Source organism: Elaeis guineensis, chromosome 11 (genome assembly GCF_000442705.2).
Source record: "Elaeis guineensis isolate ETL-2024a chromosome 11, EG11, whole genome shotgun sequence".
NCBI lineage: Eukaryota > Viridiplantae > Streptophyta > Magnoliopsida > Arecales > Arecaceae > Elaeis > Elaeis guineensis.
The window spans coordinates 121,475,511-121,487,917 of NC_026003.2; the positions used below are offsets into that span (position 1 = coordinate 121,475,511).

A 12,407-nucleotide genomic window follows, 5' to 3' on the forward strand; every position below is an offset into this window, starting at 1 on the left:
TCGTTCCCGGCGACCAGGCGACGAGGGATTGGCCGCAACATTTATGGTTTTGTTGACAGATGATGTGAGTTTTATTAATCTTGCAAAGTCTATTTTTAATTCCTCCATATTCATACTTGTGGTGAGAAGGTTGTTTCCTCCAATACTTGATTACTCTGCATGCCAAGCATTACATATAAATTATAGAAAAGTTGAAGAATGTAGCCAGCTATGTAGAACTGAAGGTTCAGACATGTGAAAGAAGTGTTTAACTTTTGGTAGCATATATTGTAATTTAGGCATCTGGTAGAGAAACTTAATAAGTTAATCCACCAAGGCCCATCATTTCATGCACCATTTGCCTCAAAGCATTTCATTGTTTAATAGGATCAGAATGGTATTAGATCCTCCTCTCTCTCGTACTTGCCAGCTGGTCCAGATGCTGTTAACTTGGAATGCAACGAGCAACTAACCTAAGAACTAGATAGTCAATAAAATGAACTTTATCCATTTTGATAATGGAGACATGGTTGGACAAATTTATTCTAGAACTTAGACTAATAAAAACAAAGGATATAGAAATAATTATAGTTAGAAGGGAAAAAGCAAATGGAATTAAAAAAATGAATTATTTCGTTTGGATGATGAATTAGAAAAACGAAATAAACAAATAGGCCATGATATGAGTAATAGACCATTATTTCTACAAAAATAAAATGACATTGAAAGTGCCTTCACAATACTACTCTTACCACACCGAACCAGTGATGAATGTCAGATTGAATTAGACTGCTTTCAGGTGTCGAACGTACTTGGAATCATGGGTGCATGGCCAAAAACTTATCGCCAAAAGGACACATTTAAAGAGTTCATAAAAAACAATTAGGAAGCTAAAGCAATTTCACGACTTAGATGAGCAAGAAAAAATTGAAGGTAGAACCCCAGGGACCGAGACTCCTGGCCGATTTTTTGTTTTTGTCACTACTTGTGGTGGCAATCCAACCAACATCAAAATAGATTACTGAAAGGAAACTCGGTCAAGATGCCCAAGATAGTCTTATGAAACGTCAGCTTTATAACTGCATAAATTTGAACACGTTGAAGTCTATAGAGTTTTACATCAGCTTTATAACTGCAAGCTTCTAATAGTTGATTCCAGTCACCCTCATCTATGTTTTGGCGATCATGTTCATTTGACTTAACCAATTTCTTCCAATCCTTTCTTATGGTGCCGCGCAGTGTGGTTCCATCATGCAAATCGAGTTACTTTAACAGCTGCCCCTGAGTGGAGTGGAGGTTGGGTGTTTGATCACTATTTGGTGGCTGGACATGGCTCATGGGTCGATCAAGTCAATTTTGTGGGTGCTCACCTATACCTAATGCTGGATTATATTACTGACAGTGATCATGATGTCATAATAGTTTGATAGAACCAAAATAACGATAAAAAAGTAATTTTAACTTTTTTAGTTAAAAAAAGTAATTCTGATCTTTTACATTTCATAGGTCGATGTTGTCAATGGTCATGATCCATGCTTCATCCACGTAAACTAGCTTAGGCATGCTTTGACACAAATTCATCCAACGAGGAACTTCCGAATAATCCTCGAGATATTAATATGGCATGATTACCCAACCATGGATCGACAATTGCATGGTGAAGCCAAGCAATTGATCATAGGTCTTGTCAGATGATCGGAATATATCTTTGATTGAAACATGATCCGAGGTTGAAATAGTGTCCCAAAAAGTTCCAGCACCATGCATGGCTCATGTAGGTGAGCTTTCCCAAATATGTGAAGGTGCCGGCCTGTGGAAGGGGAATTATGGCACTTTTAGCCAAGACAGTGACTCAAATCATGCAAGCAAGTGGAGAGGTGAGATTGGAGATAACCCACGTTCTTCGATATTGTGTCCTAATAGGAAGGGCATGGGATTCCAGTGTAGGTCTAAAGGGGTGGCAACCACAACTATAGGAAACTCATGTTTTCTTACTCCTTTCCTTGCTGCCCTTAGCTTCCTTTGGAGGGTCACCTATCCTAGCCCACGGGGATGGGATTGGTCTTGAAGGCTATAGATTCTCACAGCACAATTGTGGCCTTGCGCAAAAGCTTCCAGACAATGGTAGACCTTTTAACGGATTGATGGGCATTAGTTCCATTTTGGTGGAAGAAGCCTCTGGGCTAAGCTTTGGACTGCTAGCTTCTGTCTTCCTGTACTTTAATTGGGGGTCGGCATTGCTGGACAAAAAGGTCTTCTGCTAGAAGATATTTCTCAAGTAAAACAAGATCAGGTGTTCTCCTTATGTTTAACATGTATAACTCATCCGATTATCTTACCTACATTCCTCTCAAAAGAAGCTTATCTTACCTACATTTTGGAGCTGCTCACCAAAGCAAAGACTGTCTAATATCTTCGATGGCTTTCAAAGCTGCTATCTAGCTCGCTGGATAGGTCTCTTGGTGGTTGTGCTATAAACTCGGGATTAAATGATGCTTTTGTCAGATTTGACATGTCATACCAGCATAAATTTATATTCAATGTTCATCTTAATTTTTTTTCTTTTTAAAAAAAGCTGGCTGGTATGTTGTCTTGCGATGAGATATATTTGAAACTATTTATATCCCGAGTTCCTTACATAAAGATCCTACTTGATGCCAAAGCTAATTAACATGAAATGACTATGAAAATGGACAACAACCACCCGGAAGCTGATCAGAACCAATCTAGACATGGGATTATTACCACATGTTCTACACTGTGTGGAATGAGCTGCGACACCCATGCACACCCATGCACCGATTTGGGTGTATGGGACTTAACCCAAACTGAATGGTTTGATGGACTTACCAGATTCCATGCGCTGCAACCAATATTTACTACACTTGAGATTTATTTGAATTGTAAATTTCTCAAAAAACAAAAGAATTAATTGAATTTCCACTGGAAGCACAGGTTGGCCCCTGTCATCTGTCATCCCTTTGCCAACATTAGAACGAACATATATGCCACAATGCAGCGAGAGTTTATACATGGAACCACACAACCAAAAAGCTAGCTCCCTTTCCTGGAATATCAACACTAGATAGTACATAATTAATTACACCAAAACATTTCAAGAGCTCTTGCCTTATTTTCTGCTTTCTTGGAGTTCTTTTTCATGGTGTGTTTCTTGCTTTCCTATGGTTAAGTGTTCATTGTTCCAGAAGTTGCGATTCTTGCTATCCAGAATCTTTCAGTATTGTTTCTCCCGGATGAGAAAAGAAACCATATCACATGCTTCTTGGTCTGCCACAAATACAATCGGCTGAACTTGTCCAAACCGATTTAGGTCATGTATTCCGTAAAAAATGCTTCAAAACCTCACCTATAATAGAAGCAAGCATCTGTCTCAGTGAATACTCTATTATTTGTGGAGTGTTGTAATTGGTATGACTTGATGCAACTCCATGGATTACAGCATAGTGAGTAGGAATTTCTTTTAGCTTGAGACTCTGCCATTTTTAACTGGCTAACATTCTTTCAGAATTTTTTGTCACCGTCTGCACCATTTTTAACTAGAGGTTATTCACTTAAGCTCCACCAGTAGCAGTCCTCCACATAAAATAACCTCCTAAACTGGGGATTTTAGAGAATATGGCTGCAATGCACTTTTTTGGTTGCTTAGGGCCTAATCCTCTCCGACTCAGAATGGTGAGTTAAAACTAATCCTTTTTGGTTGGCCGTGTTACCGCATACAAGAAACCATTCCTCCGCGAGTTAAAATTCCAAAGATTTTACCTAAATGTTGGAAAGTTGTAACGATATCTGGTACACGATAAACAGTCAACGGCTAAAAGCCAGTTAAGATATCTCGGTATAAGGCGAAATTTGGTCTCTTTTACTCCTAAAGATAACCAAGAATAACATGATACTAGTAATTTAGTATAACCACCAAGTAGGAAACCAATCCAAGTTATAAAACTGATTCAATGCCTAGCTAATCTCGGTTAGAGGAGAATGACATAGTGCCAGGATGGCAAGCCGCCTATAAAAAGGAATTCTCTCAGGTGAATTGGGATGTGGGACAAACAAACATAATGTTTAGTTAGGGGGATAGCATGGATTAGTAAGGATTAGCACATACTAAATAAAATCATATACCTTTTTTTTTTTTTTTTTTTTCCTGAGCGAACAAAATTCTACATTTCATGAATAAATATTCTGAACATGCCATGTTGTCTTTCTTTCTATAGAACTTTTCTATATTTAACCAAGTATGGTAATTTTGTATTAGCAATTTCGATCTAGATAGTTAATGCCATAAGCCGAATGGTTGAGTCATACATACTTAAATTGAAAACAAACAAGATCCAACTAATATAACATACAAGGCTCTATCATTTAGGCTGGTGAAGTTGTTCCATATTAACCTTAAATTTTGCGACAACTAATTAAGCCACTTGTTACAGAAAATGTCAACCATTTGAAAGGTATATTTGCCCCAGGAGGAACTAGTAAGATGCAATTAGTTAAGGCAACAGCCTCATACTACGAGCCCTTGTCGATTAGCAATTGGTAGTCCCTCTAACATCAATGGATTCTTCACGTGGTAGTCAAGAAACATGATGCATTCTAGAGCATCATGAATATTAGGATAAATTCTCTCTTCATCAATAGACTACCAGAGAAATCTCAAAGTGTGCAGTCTAAAATTTGCCACACACCCTGGTTATGGTTTTGCTCTCCTTGTCAGCAGCATCAAATCCCGGAAATAAACCAAATCCCCGCAGATTTGCCGTACGAGCGCGTCACTGCCACGTCCGCTAAGTCCCACGTGGCCGATGCTTCCAGGCCACCGTTGGACCCGCGGGCCGGCCCCAGGGAGGGACTCGCGGTCCCCCGTTAACCTCGGGCCCTAACCGCTGACGGCGCTCACCGTACGAAAAACGGCCGTTATTTGTCCTCCCCGTCCACTTATAGTCTTCCGATCTTCTAGCCTCCCAACTCGCCATATTTAGTAACCCCACCCGCGTCCCACTTCTCCATCCTCGGGCTCGTCCATCTCTCTCTCTCTCCACATATCATCCTATATATATTGGAAGGGGCCGGTCTCTGGTTTGGCTTAGGAATTTTTTGTATTCCATCTTTCTTTCCTTTTTTTCCCCCATTTTTTGGATTTGGAAGGATAGATGGTTTTATGTTAGGAGCAGGAGAAGAAAAAGGAAGGAGACATTTGCATTGAGCTGGGGATTCTGTTTTTATTTTTTTTGTTATTATTATTATTTAGAAGACAAACAGAGCTCGTGAAGGAGAGATGTTGCAGGACCTGATCCATCCTCCCTCGGAGCCGCTCTCCATTGTAAGTCTCTCATCCATATTGCTCCTAGTTTAGATTTTTTTTTTTTTTTTAATTGTTGAAAGTTCTTTAAAGGTTTGCATGTATATTATCATCTGCACATATACCTTTTAATTTCCTTTTGTCGCAGATTGTTCTACAAAATCTTAATGCTGTCTTGTTTTATTTTCCTCAAAGTTCTGCATGAAACTGCTGTTCCCATGTTTCAAAACAAAACCCGTTTGGAGGAAAAAGGAATTCTATTTATTCATTAAAGCCAAGCAAATAAATAAGCTACATTTTTTTAAAATTTAAATATTACTTTGTTGGAAATATAAAAGCATTTTTGGAGTTTTAGAAAAGAATAACCGATTTCATGAGAGTACATGTGCCGCTTATTCTCAAAGTGTCCTCCTTTTCCTTTCTAATTTAGATTAATTTATCTCTCCAGCTTTTGGTGTTTGTTGTGTTCAAACAATTAAAATGATATGTTTAATTCCTATTTGTAGCTGAGTTTGCAAATTCTATATCCAAACCATCTCCCTATCTTTCACGTATGATCTCCATTTCCTGTGTGTTTTAATCTCGAATAGCATGCTAGATAAGAGAAGTCTTTTCTTTACATTGTCTCCCCCCTTCTTGGTTCTTGTTATTCCCAAAATGGCCCATCAATATCTCTTAGATGTCCTTACGTGCATTTTTTTCCCCACGATGTTCCAACGTGAAAGTACCAGTGCCGCTATAATCTCACCGTCGGTTACCGTAACATAACTTGATGGTGGTCAACATCTTTGATACTCATTGCTCAAGTATTGTTCCGAATCCCTCTCTCTGCGCGTGGTGACCAATAGAAGCTAGATGGTGCACGCTAAAGCGACCAAAGCCATATCCTTCAGACAAGACTAAAACACCACCACCATGTAGAGAATATCTGCACTTTAGCTTTGCTTAGTGCCATAGGATGGGTGGTGCTGTTTGGATTTCTTGGTTTATGACCGCGGTGGTTTGAGATTAACTTCTTTTATCTCTTTTTGGAGATTGTTACCCTTTTTTTTTTCCTTATGTTTCATACTCCATAAAGGTCTAGATTTAAACAGGTTTCCACGTTAGCTATCCTAAAAAAAATTGTTGTGCTCATTATATTATATTTATAAATTTTTTAGGTATCGTCATCTTGAATTTCTAGAGAGCTTAGGACAGCAATTTGTTAACCCAAACCCTTCCTTGATTCCACCCAAATGTGCTCCACTTGCGTGGATCAATGTAGCACAACAAAAGTATGGTCGCACGCGTATTTCACTATTAATTCGTATTTCCATGAACATTTAGTTTCGACTAAGTGTCACCAATGATGCCAAGGGCAACGCATTTTTAAATAACACTGTAGGTCAGGTAGTGAAGGCCCACAAACAATGAAATGAATGAGTTGATTGATTTCAAAACATTTGATATTAGGAACTCAAGTAATAATTATTGCACTATCAATTTGGTCAATTATAAGCCCCTAACTATCGCCGCATCTATCCCTTCAGTTGCATCACCCGACAGAATAATGAACATAGTGTCATCATTGCTGGCTAAGTACCTTTCCGGCCTACATTCCCCTCTTAAGGACAACTAGGTCAATGCATTGACCGTATCCAGACCACGCTGGACACCGCGGGCCTGTCCCTGTCCCACAGAACCGGCAACAGGCATTGCCAACAAAAGGACTCGAAATCAAGACTCCATAATTTAACTACTCACGACCGTATATCGTCTCCTTCGAGTTTACATTTCCGTAAACTTGGGTCCCTCTAAAGTTACTCCTTTTGGGTGCGTCTATGATTTAGTGTTTTCAGAACATTTTTTCGAAATAATTGTTAACGACGCCTCCTTGTATGTATGGAGTGCGATTGGTTACGTCTTCGTTCATGCGCGCAGGAGAGCCCCATGGCGGCACAGATGCTGGACTTCTGCGACGAAGCAGGAAGCGATCTCTTCCTCCCCGATCCCCAACTCCTCCGCTCCTCCGACGACGTCTCCACCTCCTCCGCTGCCCACTCCGTCTCCGTCTCCGTCTCCGACGCCACCCCACCTCTCTGCTGCTACACAGACGCCTCTTTCAGCCCTTCCATCGCCGACGCCTGCTCCCCCTTCCCCTCCATCGACGCCGCCACCCTCTCCGCCCTCCTCGACGCGCCGCAGCCGCCGGACCTCCTCCCCGCGGTCAGTAACCCGTCCCCGACCAACCCCTCCTCGATGTTCCCGATCCCACCGCAGTACGTCGGGGAACAGCACCAGATGGTGGACCCTTTCGACCAGATCGGGCTAACGGATCCGATCCCAATTGGCGGGTACGGCTCCTACTCGCCCGAGTCCATGGTGCCGATCCAGATAGGGGGCCCGTCGGCGCAGCAGCAGGCGCCGGTGTACGAGGAGGAGTGCCTGGCGGCGATGCCGGGCGGGCTCGTGGGGTTGGAGGCGGCGGTGCAGTCGCCGTCGTGCGCGTTTCTGGAAGGGGGTGGTATCGGGGCGTTTTACCATCAGGGGGGGATGGTGGGAGGAGAAGGGCATCAGGGCTTCTTTAATGCGGGGATGATGATGGTGGGATCCAGGGGGGAGGTGGTGGAGTACCAGCCACTGGTGGAGGGGGTGGGAAACGTGGGGATCTACGGCCCGGATTCCCTGCAGCCAGTCTACAGCTCCAGCGACCTGCAGCAGGTGGCAACCTCAAACTCCAAACTAGAACGTCTCCGCTTTTATATTTTCATTTTTTCTTCTTTTGCTAATTAATATTTCCATTTATGAACAATTTGCTCGATTAAAAATCAAGTCAAGCTTCAGCGATGACGCCGCTGGGAAATAGACTAGGACTATGGTCATCTTGTCAAACAAATAAAAATTTGCTTAGATGCAGCTGGAGAATTAGCTTACTCAAAATGGCCGATGAGCCAAGTCCGAAGACTCGGAACACAAGTTTTGAGTTTGGTTTTCCTACAATTGAGCTTGGTCATCCTTTTGAATGACTAATCTAATGGCACGGAGGTCCACTTAGATCGACTTTGTTCAGCATTAATTTCAGCCTACTTAACCAAGACAATAGCATCTACAGCCTACCTATGGATTAATTAGTGCACAAAAGGGTCGGGGCCTGTCATTCATAGCTAAAACCTAACTTGATTGTAGGCCTACCGGTATAAGATATGGACCCATACCAGACTCATTGACTCCATCTACAGATCCGCTCTGTTTAGGCCTTGTCTGAATTCTAGAAGTTAGATCTCGATATTCAAACACCCTTTTAGACTGGTTAGTAGTAGGGAAAACAGTACTATTAAGTTCCAACCTTACCGGATCCAAATCATACCTAAGCTCTTTTAGGTCTTGATTTTGAGGTGACCGATTCCAGCTCTTTCCTACGGAAGTTAATTGTAGGAGGCCAACCAGAAAGAATCTGGTTCAGTCTAGACCTGCTAAAAAACAGTTCCCTCCTTATGGTAATAGTGCGCAGACTTTTGTCATGGATTAGATTGCCTTTGGTTTTATATGCCAAGCCAGACATTTAACTTCAACCCCACCAACCCCACTACCATGTACAACCAGAGTGCTCCAAACAGCGAGAAATGCTGTGACACAAAAAAAACCAGCGAGAAAATGCTCCTCGACACCTGGAATTGTTGACCCATCACTCCTAAAGTGCCAGAGTTTCCCAAGTTCCTCTGGATCATGGAGTTGGGCAGCACACTTTCCTGTTGAATCAAAAATTCTTAAACCTTCATGTGCATCAAAAATTGTGCATCTACAAGGCAGCATGAAGAATCAAACCTCTCAATAGGCCAGCATCACTTTGGAATGGTTGACAGGTTGTGTCAGCCATTCTACAACGAACAAATGGAATTTTTGTCATGGTGCACTGACCATCATCAATTTTGTTCCTTTTTAAGGTGATCGGAGGAAATCAGCATCTGATGGGCGGGTGTGGTGGCGGGCCAACACCATTGCCAGCATCAGATATTGCAGCATTGGATGAGTCCACCTTCAAAGTTGGTCGCCTCTCCGTGGAAGAGAGGAAGGAGAAGATCCATAGGTACATGAAGAAGAGGAATGAAAGAAACTTCAGCAAAAAGATCAAGGTAGACGAGCCTTACGCCTCATGGCTATCTGAGATAACGAGCTTTTAATTTTGAGATTGTTCTTCTTGCATATTACGCCTCACTAATGGTCCAAATTGATTGGAAAAAAATGCAGTATGCTTGTAGGAAAACTCTAGCAGACAGCCGACCTCGTGTCCGAGGGCGATTTGCAAAGAACGATGAGTTTGGAGAGGCAACAAGATCCACCTCAAGTCACCATGAGTTTGATGATGAGGAAGAAGTAAGATTTACCGTTATGTCATTTTTTTTCTATGCATCATGCTGATTGTCCAGAAAACCTCAGCAGTTATTTGCAATGGAAAAATTAGTCCTAAAGAGCAATATATACAATGGAAAAGAAAACTGACGAAATATTTTATTGTCTAGAAAGCATATAAAAGAAATGGTGATTATGAGCAACATAATATACCATAACCTTAACTTATTTCAAAAATTAGTTGATATGATATGAATGAATGTGAACTGATCCATTTTCTGATCTGTCTTCGTTGAATCACCATCAGTGTTAGAACACAGTTGCCAGAAATGGTCCGCCCTGCGCCATTTGATCATTAACAGTTCAAAATATTTAAAAATGACAACTGATATTAATATGAAACATTGAAGGCCTCCAGAATATAACTCTGTTGGGCCCAAAATATTAAAAAAACCATACTAAGAATCCATTGTTACATTTCCAACATCTAAGGTTTAGTCTTGACTCGACAAAAGCATTTAAAACTAACATATTTTCCTTCTTGCTTTAATCCTGTTTTTAACTCCATTTAAAACTTCTACCACCAAGCCGAACTGAGCTACTTGTCAGATCTCAATAAAACCTACATGCTTTGCTACAGCAGGTCTCAATATCTTGGTTAACTTCAATAAGAAAGAAGACAGCTTTCTATTACCCTGGGTTAAGCATAGCTTTCTCTTTTCCTTTCTCCTGACATTATTGCTAGTGCTATTTGCAGGTGGTAGTGAAGGAACAAGAAGATATACACGACTCCTCAGATATACTTGCCCACATCAGTGGCGTGAATTCCTTTAAATACAACTACACTCTGGAGTCCTGGATATGAGTCATATGACCCGACAGATGCTGGAGTTGGTGCAATTGCTATATGTGGCCATTCACCAGCGGGCGTAATCATCATCCCGTTCAAATAAAAAGAATGGCATGGAGATTGTTTTTTCCAGTAGTGTTGTATAACACAATTTGCATGATTGCAGACATAGCAAGAGATTTTCTTCCCATTTTCTTGTTGTCTTGTTTCGATGTGAAAGACCCATATCTGAACATTGTCATACATACTTCACACTAAAAAATAAAGCTGGAAGCTTTACGTCCTAAAGAAAGCCAGACTGATAGTCAAAGAATGACCAAATTATAGAGAAAAAAGTCTGGTATATGAAATGCTAGTTTACATTATATGCTATTGTGTACATATGTAAATATTTCTTCATGTGATAATATATGAGGTCTAAGACACATCCCATTTGCATTTTCTTGATAAAATTGAAGGTGCTATTAAGTTGCAGAAACTGTTGTGAAAGCCACTTCCAGATGGTTTGTTCTTATTGCTAAATCCAATTTTGGAGAAAAAAGGCCAGGGAGGAAAGTGTGTGCAGTAAAGCAATAATCACCAAGATCATCCAAAGCCAAGGAGCCCCTATTCCAATCAAATTATTGAGAGAGTGCTACTTGAAGCATTGAAAAGGAATGATTTAGTGAAGAACCACTTCTAGACTAGATTTATTTGATAGAACAAAATTCATGAAAGATCAAAGCATAGCAATGTGTTACATCAATGGGGTTAAATACCAGCAGATACTGGTTTGCACTTTGCACCTTCTGCTTAATGCCATCCATAACTGCTCCCCAAATTTGTGACAGATATTTGGATGATTTATGACACAACCAATCTTAAAAGTTACATTGATAAATGACTTAATTGTAAGCAATGAAGTTGACCTCTTTGGTTACTCCTATGCAGGGAGGCAATAACACCTATGATTTGCACTATTTTTCACAATAAAATAAATTATGCTTTGTGGAATGTTTCATTGGCTCGTGCAGTGGTTCTGCTCAAGTCATTCCCCTTCTCCTAAATAGAAACCTCCTTGTTATCCACCTAAGATCAAGGGTCTGTTTTGGTTGTATCAGACCATCATTTTATTGCTTGTGTGCACATGGACACGACTGACAGTAACAATAGTACCATCAACAGGAAAAGAAAGTTGTAGAACCAAATCCTTTATTTTGGATCATGTAATCATGAATGATGAAGAATTCTGAAATTCGGTTAAATATATGCCAGCAAATTCAGCAAGTGTTTCACAAATAATATGTAGAGTATGAAAATAAAACGCCAGGAAATGAAAGGTAGATGCAATACCATGGTTACGGGAAGAATACTCGACCTTGTGATAATTTAGCCAGAATAATGAACATTCGGTATGTGTGCAAACTTCTGTTTGTATTCTTGTCCTTAATCTTAGGCACAAAATTTTGCCAAAGCACCAAGGTTGGATTACGTTTAGCAAATAGTATAGAAAAAATCCGACACTATTGAAGATATTTTAAATATAGAACAGGTCAAATCTTGAAAAGTAGTCATTTTTAGGCATTTGCCAATTTCCACAATCCAAAGGAATAGACTCCTGCAAGCTCACACGATAATTGTAGTTAACCTGAAAAAGATGACTTCAGAACTGCAGGATCATTATGTGTGACCCTTTGCCATATTCACAGAAGCCAATCAGATCTTGGAAGTAATTGAATTGATGTAACTTGAGAATCGACAGTGCAACACAGAGCAGAACAATTTTGGGTCAAATTATGCCTTCCATGAGCTTAATGGGCTTAGAAATGTGCTGCTGGCCCATGGACAAAGCTATACAGGATAGGTCACTTAGCTCAGATGACACCAAACATACATGCTGGGCGGATACTTAGCTGGGCAAAGCTCTACAATATCTGTCACTTTCAGAGT

General features: G+C 40.6%; 1 protein-coding gene across 1 annotated transcript; it reads left to right on the forward strand.

Annotated features, from left to right (window-relative positions):
* The first annotated feature begins 5,092 nt into the window (after nt 1-5,092).
* LOC105054437 (uncharacterized) lies at nt 5,093-10,568 on the forward strand. Its single transcript, XM_010935940.4, has 5 exons — nt 5,093-5,320; nt 7,220-7,999; nt 9,223-9,411; nt 9,527-9,652; nt 10,386-10,568. Exons 1-5 carry the CDS (start codon nt 5,276-5,278, stop codon nt 10,491-10,493), a joined length of 1,248 nt encoding a protein of 415 aa, XP_010934242.3. The 5' UTR covers nt 5,093-5,275; the 3' UTR covers nt 10,494-10,568.
* Nucleotides 10,569-12,407: the final 1,839 nt, after the last annotated feature.

Bases quoted from the DNA above. Each gene is read 5' to 3' on its own strand.
- LOC105054437 (XM_010935940.4), top strand. From the start codon at position 5,276: ATGTTGCAGGACCTGATCCATCCTCCCTCGGAGCCGCTCTCCATT. The intron at 8,000-9,222 runs GTGGCAACCTCA...TTCCTTTTTAAG, and splicing joins GCTCCAGCGACCTGCAGCAG to GTGATCGGAGGAAATCAGCA. The intron at 9,412-9,526 runs GTAGACGAGCCT...AAAAAAATGCAG, and splicing joins ACTTCAGCAAAAAGATCAAG to TATGCTTGTAGGAAAACTCT.